Source organism: Cryptomeria japonica, chromosome 4, assembly GCF_030272615.1.
Source record: "Cryptomeria japonica chromosome 4, Sugi_1.0, whole genome shotgun sequence".
Taxonomy (NCBI): Eukaryota; Viridiplantae; Streptophyta; class Pinopsida; order Cupressales; family Cupressaceae; genus Cryptomeria; species Cryptomeria japonica.
Genome location: NC_081408.1, coordinates 355366400 through 355391291, shown reverse-complemented (window position 1 = coordinate 355391291; position 24892 = coordinate 355366400). Strand labels below are relative to the sequence as shown.

Genomic DNA, 24892 nt, shown 5'->3' with positions numbered 1-24892 from the left:
CAAACAATAAGAAATATTGTAAAATTAATATTTATCATTATGCTTTTCTGCATTCTCATTCCCACATTTTTCAAACTCTTCCATAAGTGTCCTTTTATCTATTCAGAGAAAGTAACAAAGGCCAAATTTCTAAGCTAAACATAGATTTACTAAATAAAGGCATAAGTGTATGTTCTAGAAAACAAACATGGTGGTTAATTTTTTTTTGATTAAAATGTTTGCCCAATCCCAGTCCATACAAACATCAATTGGTTAAATGCAAGTTATCATGTCATTCCTATCCTTTTGTCAAAGACCTATGACATTGAGTTTGTGCAAACCCTATGATATATTTTTCATTAAAATATTTAACCAGTTTGAGCCCATGCAAACATAAGCTAGCTAAATGCTGTGTATCATGTCACTCCCATCCTTTTCTCAATGACACGTGATATTGGGTTCACCCAAAACCCTAATAGAACTCAAAACAATCTGGATCAATTATGGATTTTTCTACAAATTTGTGTCAAGTTCAATGAGAATTCTGCCCCATGCTTGTAGTGACAGATGTTTGTGAAATTATCTTCACTGAATTATTTATGTATGATAGATAGTCCAGAGATTGTTATCTTCAATATCTTCATTAAAAGTGTTTTAAAATCCCTCACCTCGATAGTTGCCATTCCGTGCTTCACACTGGCCATCATGTGCTGCAAAGTGGCTGTTAACAAAACAAAGTCCTGTGTCCCAGAACTGTCAAAATAATTTAAGAGTTTCTTATCAGTTCTTGGCCTGAAGATACTTTATAGATCAACAAATTTCAGAATTCACCGATTCAAGACTCAATGCTCTATGCAATTTAATACAAACCTTAAAAGAAATGCAAACACCTCCTTTATTTGCAATAACATGCCCAACACCAGTTGCTTCACTTCCATTGTCAACATCAGATACTGCTTTCTGGTAGCAACAATTATCATGACACAGTTCAGTTAACACGTCAACCTACAATCACTAGTCAAATCCAGAGAGTTGCGGAAGTACCTCTACATCATCGCGTACAAATACCACCAGGCGCATTTGGCCTCTTGAAGCATAATGGACTATTCTATATTGACTTCCAACATTGTTCCTATCAATAGAAGTGCAAATATAATATTCTCAGGTTAGTATCAAAAATATTTGACTGCATTTACTTTTGAATGATGAAATTTATGAATATAACTTCAAAATAATTGGGACATAACATACAAGAAAATAGTAAATTCTTTAGATACATACTTGCAAGTTTCCAACCAATCCTTCCCACATTCTGTAAATGGTGCCCTTGGTTGATAATCACTCTCCTATTTCAATTGATAAACAATGCAATTAATATGAACAAAATCCAACTGTCAGTGAAATTCTCATGTTAATATTTACAATAATAATATGAATATATGACTTCAAAAACATTACCAGACATATTGTATTATACTAGCATTTCAAGAGAGTAAAAGTTCAGCTACCATATAACCATGGAATTATGTGATTATGGAATGGATTTTCAAAATGGACAATTGCAGAGATTAAAAACCCTCCAAGGAAACATAGATATAAATTATAAATTCAAAACATTTAAACAACTGAAGTGTATCTCATCCACTGGCAAAGAAAATATTCAAACGATTAGACTTTTTTGATGGACAAAAGATTAATATCCTGCAAAACTAACATTGTTGTTAAAAAGGCCAGATTTGTCTAACTTAGTTCTTGAATGATAATCCATTTAAATTCCTCTGAAATTCCAGACATGTAAACAACAGAAAGCAACCTAAAACAAGGGTTCATTCTTTGGTAGACAAACTACAATACAGACAGGATAATCATGTTATGAATTGAGTAATGATAAATACCATATTAACAGTCCTGTGATTAAAATATAAATATTGCATACAAGAGCATGTCCAAAACAATAAGATCCCTGTGACAGATTTACAACCAGCTCATAGCACTTGCCTGTGTTCCAATAGCTACTATTTCATAACGAGCATCTGTTGGAAGCCATGCTGATAAGTCCAGTGGCTGCATAGTGTTATAGTTAACAAGAAAATACTTTAGATTACAACTTTGTTTCAGTTTTACAAAAGAACCTGTCTAAAATCCTAAGATTTGATAAATAATATTACAAAACCAATCTAAATTGGAACAAATGGAACTATGTCGGAATTACATAAAAAAGTAAATAACCCTTTTGAAATATTCTCAGTTAACAAGATTGTTCCCATTTGAAAACTTTCCATCTAATGGAGCAACTTCTGCTTGTCATGAATTCCTTTATATGTAAACTAACTAAACTGGCATAGACATGTCTTCTGATAAAATTAAGTATCGAAATTCCTTAAGCCAATGTGAATTAAATAAGTTAATATATAAAATACCTTTCCAAAATAACACCTTTCATCTCAAAATAATTTGCCTTTATATAAATTATCCATCTCACTATGGAAAAGCAATTTTGAGCTATTCCAAGGATATTAAGTAATTGGTATCTCTTCAATTCTCATGTAGTGTGCTAAAGGTACATAGAAAGCTTAGCTTCTAAAAGGCGTTTATTGCTCCTTTAAAAGAGAAAAAGGTAACAAAACAATTGATGGGGAACTATTTCTGGATTTACCGGCTGGGAATTCCCCACATTCCAAGTTCCAACAAAAGCACGCATCCTCTGTTCTACCTCTTTGGCGCCTACTATAACATGCATCAGAATCTGACATCACATCATTGATTTGATTAGTTTCACAGATCAAAGGAAGACTTGACTTACACAAATTAAGACTTGCATGGTAAAATGCTTACACCGATGCAGGGGTAGGAGATCATAATGAAATAACAATATTTAGTAGCTTAAGGTTAATGACACTGGTAGTATTCCAAATTTCCAACTAAATACAGTGCATTCAGAAAGTCATTATAAGAAAAAGGATTTTCAAAGATCACACCTGCCCTGAACGTTTCTTTCTTCCATCTTTGGAATAAAGGTCATACCACTGTGCCTCCAATACTTTATTATCACCTGAAGATCAAAATTGTTCAAGATGACGTCACACAAATTGTTATGAAAAAGAGAGTTTCAGGGCATCAAGCTTTTTATCCATTGGTACATTGTTCAATGGGCAGGTCATTCCTGAGGATATGCCTGAAAATAAGTCTCTTGCAGCTAAGAAGTGTGAGATATGAAATAATTATTTCCTAAACTTAGGAATAAGCACATGTTCAAGGATGTATTACTTCTACTTTTTCTTTTTGAATTGCAGATGAAGGCATATCAGGTAATTCATCGTACAAAATAATAACTCACTCAAAGTTAAACTTATTTATATGATTGCACTCAGGGTCACCTCTGTTGTTTGCAATAGTATATAATAGCACTCACTTGGGATATCATTTTTGCAGTTTACAATCGCAATACAATTAATGCTCAGTTAGCAATAATGGATATGTTCTAACATGCATGGTGAACACTGAATTCTACATCCATATAGTGCTCAGTTAGCTATAAAGATTATGAATTTAATTTGAAGTAAACATGTTAGAGATATTGCAACAATTACCATCAGTATGCTTCAAAATATTTTCCACAGGCAATTCTTTGCAGGTTCCGATGCAATCCACCAGCCCAAACACACCTTTGCAATAAACTTGAATGGAAAGTACATCACTCTGAAAGCAGTTAAGGATTTAAACTGTTCACTATAATCAATTGAGAAAGGCTAAGAGATTGAGAAAGATTGTAAAATTGAAGAAGAAATTCAACTCCTCAATTCTGTTGTTACACACCTACCTGTGGATCAATCACTTCAAAAGAGAAATCTTGGTTCACTTTCAATGCTCCATCCTGCTCTCCAGTATTCTTAATCTGCAATTTGCATGACAACGTAAGATTTTTGAACAATCAATAAATCATTACTCACATCCTCTTCATGTTGAAATACCAATGGGTTTGGTGGAGGGGGCTACTGATTCTATTTTAAAAGTGCAAGTAATCCATGAAAACTGGCTTGCGGGAGATGAGGGACAACAATATCTTCAACTAAAACATCAAGGCATCTTTTTAAGTAGGAGAGTTTGAGCAGTAGTTTACACTTACGGCACTCACTTGAAATTTTATTTTAATTTAAACTATTCCAAATGGAATGCAGGGGATACTTTCAGGGTTTTCTTTTCCTAAACATTTCCAAACGAAAGTAACAGACTTATAAGGTCCACTAGTGGTTAAGTGTTTAATATGATACTAGTTTTCAAGAAAGAAAATGATAAGAAGCCAAGGTTTTTACTTGCTATTTTGAGTCTTTCCACCATGAAGATGGGGCTTGGTCACCATTATTGGGTAAGTTTTCATCTAAACAGCCATCTAAATTTTGTTGACGGATTCAAACTCACCCCCATGAAGGATAAAGTAAAGAGAGTCAAGTCCTAGGGGCCCAAGTAAGCAAATTTTGCAATGGTGTGGATGCCTTTTGTAAAAAGGCACAAATGTTTGACCCATGGGGGCTAATAATGTGTGACCACCAAGAAAGTAAGAATAAACTCAAGGCTCATTTCAAAACCCATCCCCATTCCATTAACTCAAGGTGTCATGTTCCCTTTTCAAACTGAGGACCCATAGCCTATTCCTTATTTCTCGTAGGCTAAGGGAAATAATTTAATAAGAATATTTTAAGTTAGACCCAATTACTTTATTTGAGAAAGACATCATCAATATTATTATTAAATTAATAAAGTGACCATCTAAATGAGGCATTCTAAGATCTATGTAATAGTTTATTTAAAAAATATTTTTAAACACTTGGAGGGAAAAGAAAATTTAAATTGTGGGTCCAACAGAAGCCTATAAAAGAGAGTGATTTGCTCAAAGAAAATTATCCATTGTCATTGTTTTCAATTCCATTTTTGAAGGTTTAGCATTCATGGACAAAAAAATACTTGGTGTAAGAGATCTAGAGGACAAAAACTCTCTTACATTTAAGGTAATTCCATCCAAGGATCACATTTGTGTTGATTATTCAATTATCTCGAAGATTTCAGTTGTGGAGAATTTAATCAATCAAGTATTTACAAGCAAATCAAACCAATATTTTAGTAATGGCTGATGTGAATGAATTTTCAGACCAACTATATTATTAATACTGTCATGCAAGGTTAGATCTGCTAGTTTGTGAGGTTTTCACTTTTCAATCGTCCTTTTTGTTCGTGAAGAGATTTGAGGGTTTTGTTGCTAAATAAGTTAGGTCTGTTGTTATTGCAAGGGTTTTTCTAATGAACCCTTTCCAAACTAAGGAAATAATTTAATAATGTAATTTAAGTTGCTAAAAAAAGTTATTTCAAAATATTAAAAATACAACTTATATTTTGTTATTAAGTTAAGAAAGCTCCTCAAAGTAATATTATAAAATGATTTTAAAAGGTGACTTAAGTTGTTACAAGGGGGAAAAAATGAAATATTAAAAGTTAAAGGAAACGAAATTCTAGATACTTATTTTGGAAGGCTAAAAACAGCTAATAGGTGATAATAAAAAGAGTTGAGCTTGGGGAAAAGCATACATTGTTGTTGCAAAATCCCCTTTCTTGAAATATTAGCATCTACATTCATCTTTTGGCCAGATGACAAAAACCCTCATGGTATCAAAATCAAAGGAAAAATACCCTCTCAGTTTCCAAATTGAATTTGGGGAAAAAAACCATCTTATCCAACAAAGGCAATTCCATCCAGCGACTGCATTTGTACAAAACTATTGTTTTGGAAGCATATTGTGTTAATTTTGTGCCCTAGATCAGTAATCAGATTTATGTCTTTTAATTATGCCCTAGTTTGTTAATCAGATTTGTAATATTTTATTAAACCATAATTCAGTAAACTCAGAAATGAAACAGACAAACGCAAATACCCTGGGAAAACCTCCAAGGAGGAAAAACCCAGCATTAAAGACCCACGGGTCAGATTATATATTCTCTCTTAATTGAACAAATACAATACTTAGCTTGCTTCTCCAGATCTGATCCCTTTTGTATGTCAGATCTGCACTTCTAAGCACTTCAAGTCTGCACCAAAAGAAGCCTATATCCTCTTGGACAAGTTCACACAATCCTTGACAAGTTCGCACAATCCTTGGATAAATTCGCACTTTTATTAGCAGAGCTAATTTGCTGATTGCATTGATGATTGAATTGTGTTTGCACTTTAACTTTATTTATATGGATCTTTTGACCAAGGTCGGCCTCAATCCTTTTTGGTGCCAATTTATATTTTGTGGCGTGAGTCCTTTTTGGTGTAGCGTGGAGGATGGGGCTGGCCTTGTCTTGGGGCCACGCTACCCCTTAAGGATAGGACCCAATCCTAAATGGGTTCGGATGTTGCCTTAAGGCAATCCGAACCCATCTTTCCCTAGTTATAAACAACACTCCCTCTTTACTAGGGAAGAAGAGAATACATAATTTGAACCTTTAGAGTTCCATCTAGCACACAAGCATAGAATGGATCTAGCACACAAGCATAGAATTACATCTTCCACCTAGCACACAAGCATAGGATGGTTCTAGCACACAAGCATAAAAAGTGTAATACACAAGTGGGTCTTTACATAATTACAATTTTCCATCTAGCACACAAGCATAGATTGGACACAATTCATTCTTGCACACAAGCAAAGAATGATCAAGGTGTTGCAAATAGAGTCACTGAGATTGGAGCTCCCTCTCAATCAGGGTTCCGTTTTCCACAATACCAAGTCTGTCTCTGAAGTATTCGAACTTCACTCTGGATAAGGGTTCGGTAAGGATATCTGCAACCTGTTCATCTGTGCTAATATACTTTAGCTGAATGGTGCCTCTTTGCACCTCTTTGCACAATATCCCACAGTATCCATCTTGTAATGCCTATGGAGGATGACTTCAAACTTTAACATGCACACTTGCCAGTCATGAATACATACACAATTTATTCATGCACATCATGGAGTCTTTCCATGCCATCGATCACGCATATCCATCATTCATTGTCTTTACCTCAGTCTTCTCCCAAAGAAGAATGTAACATCATAATCTTCCATCTTGCACACAAGCAAGAAATGGAATAGACATAATCAAAATATTGTAGTCTTCCATCTTGCACACAAGCATTGAATGGAACTACATAACATAGTCTTCCAGCTCGCACACAAGCATAGACTAGATCCACCTTACATTGCCCGCAAAGGGTGGAGAGGATCTTTTCTACCATTTTACATTGCCCGCAGAGGATGGTTGATACAACACAATGTATCACAGAGGTTGAGACTCCCTCTCAACCAAGGCGGTGTTCTCCACAGCTCCAAGTCTATCTCAAGCTTCAAGAGACTTGGTCAGAACATCTGCAACATAGGATTGTCCTACCATAAAACATTGAATTGTCAGGCATCAATATACAACCCTGATAATAAATCAAAATAGCACAACAAGAATTTTGAGAAACCACACTGCTTCTCTTGATGCAACACTTGCAACAATGTATTTATCTATAGTAATACTTAATGCAACTGAGGACTGTCCCTGTAGGTCCAAGAGATCGCAGTGGGTGAATGCTTGAAGAGTTTTCCTTGTCCGTAATACTTCTTGACAAATCTGAACTTAAGCAGCTTCAACCCATAATCAACTGTGCCTTGCAAATATCTTAGGATGTGCTTGGTTGCAACACGATAAACATGTTTGGGCAAGCTCATGAACTGACTGAGAGCATTCACTGCAAGGCATATGTCTGGTCTAGTGTTAACTAGATACATCAGTGATCCAATCAACTGCCTGTACTCTGATGGATCTACAAAATCAGAGTTAGCTGCAGAAACACTTAACTTCTTTAAGTTAGATTCCATAAGAGTAGACATGGGTTTACAATCCATCATTCTAAATCTTTTCAAAATATCAATAGTATACTTTCCTTGACTTAGAAAAATTTCGTTAGACCTTTGCCATACTTCTAGACCTAGAAAATAATGCATTAAACCTAAGTCCTTCATTTCAAATTCTGAAGCTAGTTCTTTCTTACATCTAATGATAAGTTCATCTTTACCAGTAAGAAATGAATCATCCACATATCGAACTATAATTAGCATTTCATCATTGGATGACTTAAAGTAGATGTTAGAGTCAGCATCATTTTACAAAATTCTAAACTTAACAAGTATTCTTTCATACCAAGCACGAAAGTCCTGTTTGAGGCCATACAGGGTTTTCTTCAATCTGCACACCTGAATCTCATAACCCCATAAGATATACCAAAATAGCTGAAACTCCCTCTCAGTAGCAGCTGTGTCCAATCACAGCTTCCAAAGTACTTGAACTTCCTTTGAGTGTATGCCCATCCCAATAATTTCCCTTGAAGATTTAGTATGCCCTGTTTCAGAAGCATTCCAAGCCACTGAAAGATCCAATCAATTTCCTGTACTCTGGGATAGGAAATCATACTCTATGATGAAATTGAAAAATGCTTGACTCAAGAAAAGAATTACATGCTAATACTCATAATAAAAGGTAATCAACCAACATAGGTTAGAGTATACCAACTCAGAAGGAGGCGCTCCTCCTTAACTTCTGCACAATCAATCTTTTATGTTAATCTCAAGGATCCTGTCCATCTATCTTTCAATAAGGTGGACCCATAGCACAATTGTTGAGATAAGATGAGGATAAATTCCATCAAGAGATTACACAACAAGATTGCCAATAAATGTTATCGATAGAAAACGAAAATCTTAAGAAATCAACAATACATTCTAACTTCTACTATGTAGGAAAGAGCATCATCATAACCAATTAACTGAAAGCAACCTGTCATGCAATTATTTTAACAGATAACTGACACATAATAAAACTGCATTTGTCACAACATTTAATGACATGAGCTCGAATGCAACAGGGATGATATAAGGATGTTAACTCGGGACAACACAAGCACAAACTTGCTTGCAGACCTACAAGGATAAACACCTATCACAAGGAACCTCAAAACATGATTGGCCCAACACAGGTTAATTCAAAGAGAATATCATTTTCCTTTCACACAACCCAACAAGGGTTTTACAAAACTAAGTAAACACAAACCCATAAGAAGCAAATGAAACCCTTATTATTACAACTTGACAAAGAAACCCCATGTAAACAAATTGACAAAGTTATTCAACAGGAATACTTAACCTTCAATTATCATAAAGTCTCTCATCACAAAGTTAATAAAGAATTCAGAAAAATACACCTGTTGATGTTTAGATAACACTCACACTGGAAACGAAAGCTTCCCCAAAAGAAACTATCTTTGCAGTCTATCTTCAAAAGCCATAATTCACAATCTCCTCTTGATGTGCCTTAGCACAGTCAACTAGGGTTTGAAGATTGGTGGGGAATACAACTCATTTTGTTAGCAATACAAAATAGCAGTTGCATGTCTAGTAGCAAATAAATCTACCATACCATCAAAGATTCAATCATTATTAAAATTGGATCGGATCACATCAAGGGTTAAGAATCATGAAATATATACCAATCTAGGGTTTAGACCAATTCTGAAAATCAACAACTCTGAAGGTCTGAATAAGGTAATAACTCCACAGTATACACTTTGCATTCTAGAGATCTGAAAATCTGAAAGGAGAAATATCAGTTACTTCCTTCTTTGGTTCTTCACTCGAATCTCCACAATGAATTAAAGAATGACTCCTTGATGAGGACCCGATGATGCCCTCTAACTTCACCCCTGTCATTATCTTAATAAAAGACGAACAGCAACCTGAAGGTAAGAGCTTACTGAAATCTAAGGGTTAGTATAACCTTAGCTCTGATACCATGTTAATTTTGTGCCCTAGATCAGTAATCAGATTTATGTCTTTTAATTATGCCCTAGTTTGTTAATCAAATTTGTAATATTTTATTAAACCATAATTCAGTAAACTCAGAAATGAAACAAGTAAACAAGAGACAAACGCAAATACCCTAGGAAAACCTCCAAGGAGGAAAAACCCAGCATTAAAGACCCACAGGTCAGATTATATATTCTCTCTTAATTGCACAAATACAATACTTAGCTTGCTTCTCCAGATCTGATCCCTTTTGTATGTCAGATCTGCACTTCTAAGCACTTCAAGTCTGCACCAAAAGAGGCCTATATCCTCTTGGACAAGTTCGCACAATCCTTGACAAGTTCGCACAATCCTTGGATAAATTCGCACTTTTATTAGCAGAGCTAATTCACTGATTGCATTAAAGATTGAATTGTGTTTGCACTTTAACTTTATTTATATGGATCTTTTGACCAAGGTCGGCCTCAATCCCTTTTGGTGCCAATTTATATTTTGTGGCATGAGTCCTTTTTGGTGTAGCGTGGAGGATGGGGCTGGACTTGTCTTGGGGCCACGCTACCCCTTAAGGATAGGACCCAGTCCTAAATGGGTTCGGATGTTGCCTTAAGGCAATCCGAACCCATCTTTCCCTAGTTATAAACAACATATTGCAGATTTCTGATGTTGTATCGAACATGGAAAGATTTCGAGGTTCAGGTTGTTAGTTTCAATTATATTGTGAGTTATTGAATTTTATGTAATGAGCTACCCCTGTTTGCATCCAATTTTTTTTGCAATTCTTTCCCAAAGTTTAGAGAACTGTCATTAAGACAAATAGTTTGTGTGCATTCTGTATCTCAGAGTTCTCTGATTGATCTTGATTCCAATTTAAATTGTTTATACCCAGATTTTCACCTTTTCCTTCAATGTTAGAGAATGACCATTTTGACAAACCATTGTGCCAATTCAAATTTGATTAACTGAATGTGTATTACAGAAATAATACATGAACAAAATGACCATTTTTAACCAACAAATATGAAAGATGAACATTAAAGTAACAACTAAAACAATCCAATTCTCATTGCAACAAGATAGTTGTTTAAATGGAAGAGTTTAGATATGAGATTCCACAATTTCTGACCTCTGATTGCAGCAGATTAAGAGCATTAACAGAAATATATAATTTGTAAAAGATTAACTTCATCTGCTTGACTTCAACATATATCCTGGATTGACATGCTCCACATAACATCACTCAGCAAGGCCACTAAGCTATACTGTAATGTCCCCAGTTTGAAATAAAATTTAATAATAAATGATAATAATAAAATTAAAATATTTAAATTAAATTAAAATATAAAATAATATAATTAAATATGATTAATTAAAAATTAATAAAGTTAATGAAAAGTCAAAAGACATGAAAGGAAAAGTTGTGACTCCCTCAACAATGAGATATAAAAGGGAGAAGAGAACCTCATTTGAGAGGGGGAATAAATTGGGAAATGAGAAGTGCAGATCTGATTTAAATAATAAGTGCAGATCTGATTATGAGAGGTTGTGTCCCTTTCAAATGGTAGAAATAATGAAGAGTTGCACTCTTTCAAAGGGTGCTAATGGTGAAAGGGTATGTCTCTTGCCAAAGGGCATACATGATAAAGAGGTGTGACCTCTCCCTCAAATTGAGAGATATAAAGGAAAGGAATCAAAGCATCCACTAACATCACGATCGATCAGTCCAGATCAGAACTGTTGTTAGATCACAGTCCATATATATTTTTTTTTTATATAATACTTATAGAAGGGGGTTGATTGTATTCTTTCGGTGGCATTATAATAACTAATTGACCGATCAAGTATTGTGAATTATATTGGATACTAACTAAATGGTTAATGAATGTTAAGCGATCATTAGAAAGGGTGCGATTGTTATTATTATTTTTTTCCGAAAGGTCATGCTGCAGGTTAAGGGAGGGCAGCGACCTTTCCAAGGGGTTGCTGCCACCAATAGACGTGGCTGGAAGTGCACAACTCTCCATCCATGATGGATGGGATAAATACCCCAGCAATTGTGGAAAAGGGGGGGAAGAAAGTAACACGGGAAGCCTACATTCTGTCACCAATACGATCAGCCAGAGATTCAAACTGTATGAACTCTGCTATTTCTTTCAGGAAGATAAGAAGATCCCCTTCCTAAAACCTTCTTGACAGTTAAGGAAGTATAACCTAGGATAGAATAAGAGCCATTTAGGAAGAGATAGTTTTGTCTCTTAATCGATTTAGTTAAGTTATAAATATATTGGAAATCGATTAATTATGGTTAAAACTGTCTTGAACCAAGTAGGGGACATTACAGAGGAATCCAGAGAGAGATTCATAGGGAATCTCTTAGAGACAATATATATATTGTAGAGGTTAACCATATGCATATGTTAGAGATAGAGAAGTTTGAGCAGGGGTGGGATCTCTGCCAAGCTTTGAGACCATTAATGATTTTACTCATTAATAGAGATCCCAAAATAGAGACCTTAGGAGGACGACATCCTGGGTTGCTCCTAACTGAGAAATATTTCTCAATAGAGGGTTGGGTCAATCCAGGTAAGGTCCAACTGAGTATGTATCTTTTTTTTATAGATAACAATAAATTTAGTTAGCATTATTTGTTAAATATGTAGAATAACGTATAGCATTCTTTCTTGTATAATCACACAAATAAATATATATGTTTAATTATCTTTCATATTGTTTGTATACTAACGTGTTTGTAGGACTTGAACGCCAAATAATCCAATCCCCAACAGGGAACATTACATATACCCAGGTATGAAGATATTGCTGCAAAGGAGACTTTTCTTCCCAACATCTCCTTGTAGGTGAATTTGTACCTTAAACCCAATCATAACACCATCCAGCAGGTAGTGACCAGCTTCAACAGTCTTACACCCTTTTTCAAAGTTGATTTATGTATTAGCAGGGTCCATGGCCTGCCCCTATGCAGTATCCAGCAATCTAACTCATCCAAACTTTCAGTGACACCACTTATATTGGTAACTTGTGACCACGACTAAGTCACCACCAACCATACAACTCAAGAAGGATGAAATTCATTGTCAAGAATGCACTTAGAGGCTCGTGCAACAAAGAAAAGTTAGCAGACTCCATCACACTGAATTAATACCCTAAATTGAAGGCTTGAATCTTCTCTTCTAGCTCATGCCAGCCAAGTAAGAGTCATACATTGTATAAATTCATTGGCAATTTGTCCACAATCCCTTTGGTTTATATGTTGCTAACTTCTCTATTTTTCCAAATCATCCCAAGACCACAAGGAGACAAGCAAAATTATGCCCCTTTTGTCTTATGTTTCCTCGGCTCTTGCAAATCCCGTGTCACCACAAAGAGGGTCACTAACTTCCACCAAGCACCACTAAAGACAAAAAACAGTTGTGCCTAGCCTCCCTTTACTCTTGTGTTGAAATTTCAAGGTTTTAAGCTAATTAATACTTGCCTCAAACTCCTTATGAAGACTTGGGAGGCCACATCAACTTGAAATATGCGTTTGAAGCCACCAATACAGCAAATTGCCCCTACCTTGCATAAGTTTGGAAATATATGACCTCCGCTTCAGGTCTCCATATGGCTGGTATAACCAGCAAAATAGTTTTTAGTTTTGATAATTTACCTCTATCATAGTGACACACTACACAAACTCTAACTTCAAATCATTTGCATACATAGTATAAAAATATTATTTTGCCAGTAAACCTGATATAGCTTAAGCCTTGCAAACCTAACAATCTGGAAAATTGGAATGATAAGTTGATTTCTTTGAATCCCACAAACTTCAATTGAACCCACAATCCTCTAAAGCTTGAACTAATACTTTGATTGAATCTCACCGCCTCGACAACTGAGGATCTCTCACCACCATAACCAATGTTCTACAAGAGGGTTTTCATCCTCCAAAATGCTAAGACAAACCTTGTTCGATCTCACAAACCCACAAGGTTTTCACCAAAGAGGAATAACATAAACTATGTAATGTCCCCTCTCTAATCCTAGGTAGTTGGTGATCGTTATCCTATCCTCTGGTTCCCTGTAGGCTAATGTGTGTGGTTAGGGGGGCTTTTGGATCCTGTGACCCTACAATTCTGTCTTTTAATTGTTTGTGGTTGGTTTTGAACTCAAGCTTTAGTGTGTTAATAATGTCTTCAGATTTAATTTTGGACTTTGGTTTGAGCTCCACATTTCTTGGAAATTATGTTGATTTTTAGTAAGTTGCTATTTTTAGCTCCATCTGACTTCCTCCTTGTCAGTAGCACCCTGACACCTTCAATTTTTCAATTTGATGATCAGTTGTCTATTTCGCAATTAAGTGGGGTCAATTATTTATTAAATGTTTAAGTTTAATGTTATGCATCTTTTAGCATTTAATTATTAAATATTTGAATATGACTTTGGTTTGAGCACCCGAGTAATGAAAAAAGTGAAATATTTCATTTTTTAATAAAGTCAATTTAAAAGTGGACGTGGAGTTATTTAGGGAGACATATGGGGATTAAAATATTAATTTATTTCTCCCATGTTGGCTTGGAGTTTGAGGAAATAAAAGGGTCTTTAATTCATTTTGTTTGGTTATGCATGTGTGAACATTCTTGGGAGAAGAAATACTGCAAGGTTTTATAGAAGCTCTTGGAAGATGAAATCCTTCCTTGGGATCATAATCTTCATGGGTGAAAGATCTCTCAAGGGTGATTTGTTGTTAGTCTTGTTTAGAGGCTAAACTTGGTAATTAATGTTGGTGACTTTGTTAAGTATTTTTGATGTTGGGGTTTGCTAAAATGAAGATCTCAGCTTTTTGAATTGCAAAAATGATCTCTATCTTTAAGAGGGTTTCTCAAATTTGCACAAGGTTGAAGAGGCAAGATTTGCAAGTCTTGAGTGTGTTGTACAGGTTTTTGCAGAGCGAAGAACCCAAGTATTTGGTTGAATTGGGATTTTGAAGCATTTTGTGCCTATGGATATTCATTCAGAGAAAATATATTATCTTGCGACCTTGAATGGATTGGTTTCCACTCCTATTTTCTTGGTTTTGATTTTATTTTACTCAATCACCCAACTTATTGGCCGCTGGGCTTTTGGAAGGGAACGACTAGGTTTATTGGAGTACATTTTCTGGCTTTGTTGGGAGACTTTGGGTCTTTCATAAGTGGCATCCAAGCTTAAATCGATTCCAATGAGTTTTCCTTGTAGATTGATGAGTTTGAAAGTGCCCTGCATCATATTTTTATCAATGTGTTTGTGTGTCAAAAATAAGCTACAACAAAGGTATATTGCTAATGTATTGGAATATTTAAGATCATTCCAGAAGTTTGAATACTGCAAAATATTTTTGAGTGCTTTTAAAATGATTGCATCTATTTGGAGGTGACATATTAGCTTTATTGCGTGCTTGAGAGAGGTTGTTTCAAGTTCCAAGCAGGTGTCCATGCTTCTGTTTGCAAAGTAACCTGATCAGAAGTTATTTCCTGCTCTGATTCTTCAAGAAGACTGACCTTTCGAGGTACTCTTTAATGTTTGTAATTACTAAATTGATATCAAAACATTTATTTTGTAATTATCATTTCTAACAATGAATATGCTTCAAGCTATGCAAAGAATTTATGAATGATTGCAGAATCTCTGTTTAAACCAATCAGCAAAAAACTTATCCATTTTGGTCACACACATTTCAAATTGGCACAAAAAATTCAAAAGAAAGAATCGGGATTAGACACTACAATCTGCATGATGCCAAATGAGCCCCTCGAAATGCCTTATATACTTTTTCCCTCAAAACTCTCGGAAACTACAATTTAAAATTCACCTTTTCAATTAAAACTCCATTTTAGATTTACAAAGACACTTTTGTTAAAATAATGAGAATTTGATACCAAAGGTTCCCATTTTATGCATCCATGATTTAAAACTTTTCCTCCTGGTTCCGAAGAGCTATAACACTAAGGTGCTTATAAAATATTTTGACATAATTTAAGCAACCTTAGTAAAATAATTAAAATAAAGCCATTAATGCACCCATTTTGTGGAAACTACCGAAAAGCATCGGAATTGAAATTTGACTACATCAGAGTGATCCCAATGATGAATAATGAGAAACGAAGCCAACCAACTAACTTACTATAAATAAACACACTCTCCAAGAATCTTGTAGAACACACTAGAAGCCTAAAATGACATCAAAAAGCGTCATACGAGTCCTCTAGACCATTAGAGCTCGCTGGTAATATAAAATAACCCTTTGGGAAAGACAGGCACCCACTAAGAAAGTCAGAGCCGGCTGCAATGAAAGAGAACCCTAAAATGGGGATATTGTAGTCCTTCCCCCTCAAAGATTGCTTGTCCTCCAGAAATTCCTGCACAACACCAGAAACACCAGACTAATCCGAACTGCAAACTAATGTGATCCCAAGGTCCTATGTGATGCAGGAGCATCGGTGTAGTTCTTACCAGTTTGAGCAATTATCAGTGGAATTTCTTGGAGATCGTGGCATTTCTTCATGTTTGAGAGTTTAGCGTTGTGGATTTGGATTTATCACCTGGAGTTCGTTGTCTTTATCATATTCGAGATTCATGGCATTTGGATTTAATTCTGGTGAGATATTGATTCCGGTATTGGCCCGGTGTTGATGTTTTCTTACTGGTTAGTCTTGCAATGTGTTGAGCGAAGATGATTTCGGGTTGTGGTTGATTTTCGTGACTTGCGGATCGTCCGGAGACGTTGTTTTGGGCCTTGGCCAATATTTACGGAGGTCCGTGTATCGTTTTATGCCTTTTTGTGATGTTCTTAGTGATTTAAGCCGACATGTTACCGTTAGCACATTTCATTATGAATCGGCTGGTCTTTGGCCGACTTGACCGATTAATTATTGCTTGCAGATGGTATAAAGGGAAGGTTTAGAGATTGATTTCAAGAGGAGGACAAAAGAGAGAAGACAGAAGATAGAAGACAGAAGTGAGATCAAGCGAAGATGTAGATACCGGCGAGATTCTAGTCCAGTAGGACTAAAGCCGGAAGGGCTGAAGTCCAGATCAGTGCTGAACCAGCAGACTGTTGCCAATTGATGAATTCATGAGTAGATGATCAGCGGATCTTATATTTGTATTATAAGCATTGTTTGTAATCCTAGGCTGCACTCCAGCATGTGGCATATGTAATTCATTGATCTGTTACAAGAATTGTTCATACTATTTACCGGTTATGTGTTTTGTGGTGTTACCGGTTGCTCTTTCTGCTTTATTTGGTGTTGTGTTACCGGTTACTGGTATCTGTTAAGGTGTTTTGTGTTTAGGCTGCAAGGCGGGGATGTCCTTCATTGGATCTCCCTACCTTGACTGCATCACTATGTCAATCTCAAAAAGAACTGTAATGTCTCATTTTAGGAACAATGCAAGATAACCACAAAATGCAATGCTTTGAAACCACTTGTAATGTCCCCTTATGTTATTATTTATGAAGTAGGAACATTTAACTTATAAGAATCAATTATAGGAGAATTCTTTCCTCAATTTCACTATTAATACTAATAAATAATGATAATCAATGCAAGAATGATTTGGTACACATTGATATGAAGTCAACATCACTGCTATCTCTGATTTGATAATTAGGTGTATGCAAAATGATCTTGATATATATATATATATACACATATACATATATAGATATACATATACATATACATATACATATATATACATATAGATATACATATACATATATATACACATATAGATATACATATATACACGTATAGATATACATATAGATACATATAAAAACGTATATATATACACACACACACACATATATATATATAGATATATATATACAGATATATATATACATACATATACATATATATACATATATGTATGTATATATATACATACATGTATGCATATATATACATATATACATATATGTATGTATGTATGTATGTATGTGTGTGTGTATATATATATATGTATGTATGTATGTGTGTGTGTATATATATGTGTGTATGTATGTGTGTGTGTGTATACATATATGTGTGTGTATATGTATGTATGTATGTATGTGTGTGTGTGTGTATATGTACGTATGTATGTGTGTGTGTGTGTGTGTGTATACATACTGATCAAGATCGTTTTGCATACACCTAATTATCAAATCAGAGATAGGTGCAATGCAACCAACGTTATGTATAGATGGATTATCTCCGCTCTTCCTAATATATTTGATGATGTTTATGCAAGATGATCTCTGCTCTGCAACTTCACTATGTCTGATATAGCAGTGTAGAAATAGCTGTAAGCTAGATGTTTCAATCTGCAGATTTAGATGAGATTTCTGCTCTTTCTAATATGACAATTGTTGAATATATGCTTTGAATCTCCTTCTTGAATTATAGCAATCATGTTTGGAAGCTGTGTCTGATTTGACAATGGTATTATGCAGATAAACTTTCCCTTTCACCCAAATCAATGAAGGATGAATTGCTGTCTCATATTTATACTTGACAAATATGCAACTGTCTTGTTGCTATTTCTGATATAAACTTTGATGTATGCAACTAATATGCCAAAGGCAAAATGCTCAAGAGAGCAGATCCAAACAGGATACAAATAAAGAAGACAAAATCCAAATCAATCATGTTTTTGGGAATGAGTATTGATCTACTAAAGTATCAAGCTTTAGGTTGAGAAGTGTCCCTTCTTTGCACCCTTATTGGAAATTCTTCATTGCATCCTTTGTGGATGAGACATGAATGGGGAAAGCAGGTACAAGCAGCCAAGCAAGCAAGAGGGGTGTGATAGACATCCCCTTGGGCTTGGTGTAGAAATGGCTTTGGGCAGACCCATCATGTCTCTTCCACAAAACACTAATGTGCTTAGTAGGATTATTAGTAATCTATGATTATGATTAATTTACCTAGCCCTAACAATTTAGTATATATATATGTATATTTGCATATGTTGTTCGTGTTGTGGTTGTAGGATCCAAACCTAGGATCAAATTATTAAAGAGGTGTTTATCTGGTAATATGTAACCCTAACCATAACCCTGTTGTGCGTTATGCACAACCCACCCCATCTTGGACATGGGACCCCATAGTTTGGTCTGCCCGATAGAGAGAGTAGAGTGAGCTTTGTGAATGGATTTCATTTTTATTTTATTCCCCAAATCTGCCAGAATCGCCCCCGACATTTTTAGCCGCCAAAATCCCGAAATTGCTTGGCAAGGTTAACGAGTAAGGAAGAATTTGGTGGTTTTGGTCTGATTGCAAGATAGAATAAAAGAGCAAGAGTTTTCTTACCCTCATCCAAATAGCTGAATTCCCCAAAGACAGGTTAATGAGCTAGGTCGAAAATCGTGCATTTTGCTCCAAAATCACGACTTTCATAGGAAAAGAGCCCGAATCATAACCAAAATCGCACGTCTAAGTTCACAGGTCCAAGTTTTGCATCAAGGTGAAAGGGCGTTAGAGGAAAATCACAAAAAATCATCAGTTAGCCCGAAATAGAGTAAAGCGACACAAGCGAAGGCATAAAATCACGCGATTAAACCTAAATGGCCGAAAAAGCACAAGCAATCCAATATCACGCAATTCATCCCAAAGGCCTGAATTTCTTACAAAGGGTGTTTTTGCGAAAATCGCTCAAAATAATCTAAATGGCCGAAAGAGGAGACACAAATATAAGTCGTGCGATTTGTCGAAAAATACCCTAATTCTCATGTTGCAGAGGGCAAAGAGGAATCGCGCATTTCCTCAAAAATGGTCGATTTTCTTCCGAAGGTGAAGGGCCAAAAGAAAATAAAGTTCGGCAATTTAACGATTTTTGCAAATAGGATTCTGCCTTGAACCAAAAATGACAAAAATCACACATTTCTAATAAAGTAACCCATGCCACTTAAAATACCTGATTTTATCAAAAAAAATGAAAGGGCATTTTAAAAGTTCAATAATTTAAGCAAATAAAGCTAAAAACAAATCGCTCATTTCTTATAAGATAGCCGAACTTTATGCCAAAGTAAAGGACATCGCACATTTTGACTAAAATGTCCGATTTTTACTAAAGGCTAGTGTTTTAAAAGTTTAGAAATTGCTTAAAATGAAAATCGCACATTTCACCTTATAATGCCTGAGATTTTGCCTAGGCAAATAATGTAGTGTTTTAAAATAATTTTTGCATTTACACCTAAGGGATGAGTTTTCCCCTTACAGTGAATCGTCCACATAAAAAGACACAAGAGGGGATCCAGGTTAATATTGATTGTTTGTAGATTGATGTTGCTGAAAAATATGAGGTGGCAACCTAAAACGCGAATCAGAGACCTGATCGCGATTAAAGCCGGAAGCGAAGATGCAAGAACGTGTTGCAGAGAGCAAAGTTGAGGTGATAAAGTATGGGGAAGCGCGCCACTGCCGAACAACAAGTTGGAGCCCCAGCAAGATCGAAGACAAAGAACACTCAAAATGCTACAAGTATATGCATTCTCAGAAATGCATAGCTAGAATTAATTCCAAAAAAATAGTTTAAAAACTGAACTGTTTAAATGTAAAAGGACTACCTATGGACCCCATCTAATGTATTTAAAACAAAGGGGGTACACAGGTCAGTTATCTCCAACTACCAAATTGACCGAATTAATGCCAAACAGTTGTAGGTAGTTGAGAAAGTAGTTAGGGGGATAACTAAAGATTAACTAGGCAAGAGTTAAAGCTACCAGGTTCTAGAACGCAGATCAAAACTGTTGGATGCAGTCAATCTTGGCTTCTGGTTCAATTTGTAAAATCTAGAAAAGGCAAGATGCCTCTCATTGTAAAGAGTTAGAGAAGGTTAGATTTTAGTAGTTAGACCGTTAGGAGTAGAATAGAACTGCTGCAGAAATTGTTGTAATGGCAACCGAAGCAAATATATGAACATTGAAATATGGTGTTAGTCGTCTTGGTTTCCCTTGAGTTAGTTAGTTAGAGTTGAGCGATTTTAACAGCATAGTGTGAGGGTATTTGATGCATTTCAGGTTCATACCATTGACGATCTATTGATTGTAGGTCACCATGCATGGTTAGTCTAAACCCAAAAATGTGCTTAGTTCAACTATAGGTGTTTGTTTTAGACTGCACCAAAATTGGGTGCCTAGATGAATCCCCATAGTCTGAAAATTCATTCATCCCCTTGGAGCTTGCACTGTTCTTGTCAAGTTTTGTGGATGTCTCTAGCGAAACAAGAACTGGTTTATTGAAATCTGTCTACCCACTGCATTAGTTGTTATCATCACTATCCTTAGGATCCATGAACCCTTCCCTTTTGATTTTATTTCGCAGTCTGAGAATCGCAGCATCGTTAGATGCAGACCAGCTTGTTGCAAACGTAAGGCCCCTTGTGTTTCCAACAAAACACATCAAACCACTGAGCTATCCCGCAGTCATGACCTGACATTTGGAACCTTGAGGTTGTCCCCTTTGATCACTTAAAACAACATTAGGGATTCCTTATACAAGAGAGGATAGGAGACTCAGCCAGAACATTCTATTCTGCATTGATCGGAAGGAGTTGTAGTAATACAGTTTTAGCCACGTCAACAAACCCTAACCCTAGCTTGTTGCAATTGTGATTTTTAGGGCAAATTAGGAAGGGGCATTACATCATCATCTTTTAGCCCTCGATCAAATTTAGTTCCATGCATTATTTTTTCTGATTCACATACAAGATTATGTCTCTCTAAAACAGCTTCCTCAATGCCATTCTCTATGCATAAGTCTTGAGATAAAGCTAGGACAGCATTATAATCAAAAGGAAATTTATCCCAATATGGTTCCTCATCATACTTAATTGCCAACACAACCGAATCCCAAGGACTTAAGGGTTGGTTGCTTTGTTTAGAGAATATTTACCTCATGTGTGATTGAATCTCTAAACAAATATCTCTTCAAGTCAAAGAGATTGAAACTATCATAATTACTCCTCTCCAAAGGCTCTATTTGGAAATCCAACCAATATCCATGAAACCAACATCACTAGAATGAGACAAGTGATCATCATCACTAGTTGGTTTGGAGACTTCATCATATTTGCCTTCAACCTGCTCTCTTCTAAGGGTGCATTAGTGATCTCAACTATCCCAACACTAATACTAGTGTCATCAAGAAGGTCGATAGTCTTAGAAATATCACTAGAAAATCTGAATTTGAACCCAAGGCTGTTATTTGTCTTTTAATTCATGCACAATCTCATTAACAGTAATTGCATGCATGTCTAATGAGTCATCTTGCGGCTCTATCATACATCCTCATGGAGTAAGGCAATCTCTCCAACCACATGCTCCTACCAAAAGATGCTCAAGAACTTGCTTTCTTTTTCCCTAACGATATTCTTGGGCAACCCATGAAACTTGAAGATCTCTCTAAAAAACAAATCTCCTACCTGTGCTGCTGCATCAGTAGCTAAAATGGCAAAGAAGTGTGCAAATTTAGTCAACCCGTCAACCACCACATAAATGCAATCTTTACCTTGTACCTTAGGTAGCCCTGCAATGAACTCCATAGAGATTGATTCCCATTTCTAATTCGGAATGGGTAGGGGCTGAAGTAAACTAATGGATAAGTACGTTCATTCTTATTCTGCTAGCAAGTGGGGCAATTTTTGATGAACTTAAGGAATTCATTTTTAAGTCCTTTCCAAGGAACCTCTCCTAGATCTACCTATAAGTTTTATGAAACCCAAGTGACCAGCCATAGGTATGCATCATGAAAAGTTCTCATTATCTTCACCTTAAGTTGTGAAGAAGGCACCAAATAGATTCTATCCTTGTATATAATCAACTCATTAACCATTGTATACCTATCATCATGAAGTATGCCCTCTATAACTCCTGCTGCCCATGGGTTTTTGGCATACTCTACTACAATTAACTCTCTCCAATCAGCAGAAATCTTTGTCAAAGAACATATGTGAGGTCTCCTATAAAGTGCATCAAGAACTATGTTTTTCTTTCCCTTGACATAAACAATGTCAAAATCCTATGCTTGCAACCTGCTTACCCACTTATGTTGCATGTCATTGAGATCCTTTTGGTTCATGAAGTATTTGATGCTATTGTGGTCTATTTTGATGATGAACTTGCCCCCAACTAGATATGGTCTAAATTTGGCCAAGGCATGCATAATGGCCAACATCTCTCCACCATACACTGGGTAGCTCCTCTCCACACCTCTCAATTTCTTGCTCTCGAATGCAATAGGGTGCTTCTCCTATATCAAAATCGCTCCTATACCCTCTCTTGAAGCATCACTCAAAAGGTTTGGTAAAATCAAGCATTGCCAACACTGAAAATGTAGACATCACCTGTTTGAAGTGCTCAAAACATTTTTGTGTTCAATCTAACCACTTAAAGGCTCCCTTCTTAGGGAAGTCTATACGTAGGGTTGTTGTCTGTGAGAAGCATTTGAAAAACCTCCTATAGAATCCTCAAAGACCAGAGAATCCCTTAAGCTGTGTGAGATTTGTAGGAGGAGGCCATTTGACAATAGCCTTAATCTTCTCAGGGTCCACTCTTACTCCCTCTACATTGGTAATGTGACCCAAATAGAGAAATTCTATCATCCCAAAGTCACACTTAGACTCTTTAGGATAAAGAGATTCACTCTCTAAAATGCTCAATACCTCCTCGAGATGTTGCATATGCTCCTCCCAAGTCTTACCGAATATCAAGATGTCATAAAAAAGGCAAAACAAATTTCCTTAATTGCTTTCTAAACATTTGATTCATACAACTTTGAAAAGTAGATGGAGCATTAGTTAACCCAAAGGGCATTACTAGGAACTCGAAATGCCCAAAGTGACACCTAAAAGCCATTTTCTCAATGTCCTCTTTCCTCATTCAGAACTGATAGTATCCTAACCTCAAATCTATCTTAGAAAAGTACTAAGCCCCATGCAACTCATCAATCAATTCATTTATTTTGGAAATTGGATACCTGTTCTTGATTGACTTTTTATTCAGGGCCTTGTAATCAATACACATCCACATTGTTCCATCTTTTTTCTTTACCAAAACTATTACCGATGCGAATGGGCTCTTGTTGGGTCTTATATGCCCCATCTCTAGTAACTCCTTAATTGCCTTTTCTATTTCATCCTTATGCCTCTTAAGATGTCAATAAGGAGTGGTGAATTACTAGTTTGGCTCCCTACTCCAACTCAATGACATGCTCTATTCCCATCTCATGAGGAACTCTACAAAGGATACTCCCGAACACCTTGCCATGCTTAAATAGAGACCTATAAAAATTTGGATGCTAACTACTCTTTTGCTGATCTGAAACTTCAAGAATTGTTGGCATGATGAGACATTCTACTGCCCACTCTACATGATCATGTCTAATCAACCACTCCATCCTCTTAAGTAATACCACTCTAGGCCCTCCATCTAAAAGTCCCCTAAGTACCATTTTCCTCCCTTGGTATTTGAATCTCATATCCAGCTTCTATAAGTTGAAAGAGAATTCTACAAGTGACAACATCCATGTCATACCAAGAATAACATCATCGTCCCTCATATCAACCACATACAATTCATCTTTCAGCTCATAATCACCTAGCTATATACTCAGAGTGGAAATCTTACAAGTACAAAGAAGCTTATGCCCACTAGCTACCATCACTCTGAATCCATCATGTCCTTCAGTTTGTAACCCCCTCTTAGCTACAAACCTCTCATTAATGAAATTATCTATAGTCCCAATATCTATCAAATCAACTACGCACTACCCCTGTATTACACCTCTTACTTTGAAAGTAATTGCCCTTTGAATACTAGTAAGTTGTGTGATTGTCCTACCATCCTTAGACTCTTCTTCTGATGTGTTTTCCTCTTCACTACTCTCTGAATTAGATGGCTGATCTGAATATTCTAATGCAAATTCCTCAACAAAAAAATGCTCCAACTACTTAGCCGTAGCTTTCATGCTGCATTTATGTGAGGGGTCCCATGGCTCCCTACATTGGAAACATTATTTCCTCCT

The 24892-nt window shown here is 35.9% G+C and overlaps 1 protein-coding gene across 6 annotated transcripts in view; it reads right to left on the bottom strand.

Annotated features, from left to right (window-relative positions):
- LOC131063643 (uncharacterized) overlaps positions 1-24892 on the bottom strand; it is a 234193-nt gene that overhangs the window by 184362 nt on the left and 24939 nt on the right. For all 6 annotated transcript variants that reach the window (XM_057997541.2, XM_057997540.2, XM_057997543.2 and 3 more), the window contains exons 4-12: positions 3800-3874; positions 3570-3678; positions 2958-3031; positions 2636-2725; positions 1978-2043; positions 1261-1325; positions 1024-1111; positions 850-939; positions 648-732 (exon numbers count right to left, since the gene is read on the bottom strand). In XM_057997541.2, the coding sequence (XP_057853524.2) occupies positions 648-732; positions 850-939; positions 1024-1111; positions 1261-1325; positions 1978-2043; positions 2636-2725; positions 2958-3031; positions 3570-3678; positions 3800-3874 (742 nt within the window). The remainder of the gene's footprint in view (positions 1-647; positions 733-849; positions 940-1023; positions 1112-1260; positions 1326-1977; positions 2044-2635; positions 2726-2957; positions 3032-3569; positions 3679-3799; positions 3875-24892) is intronic.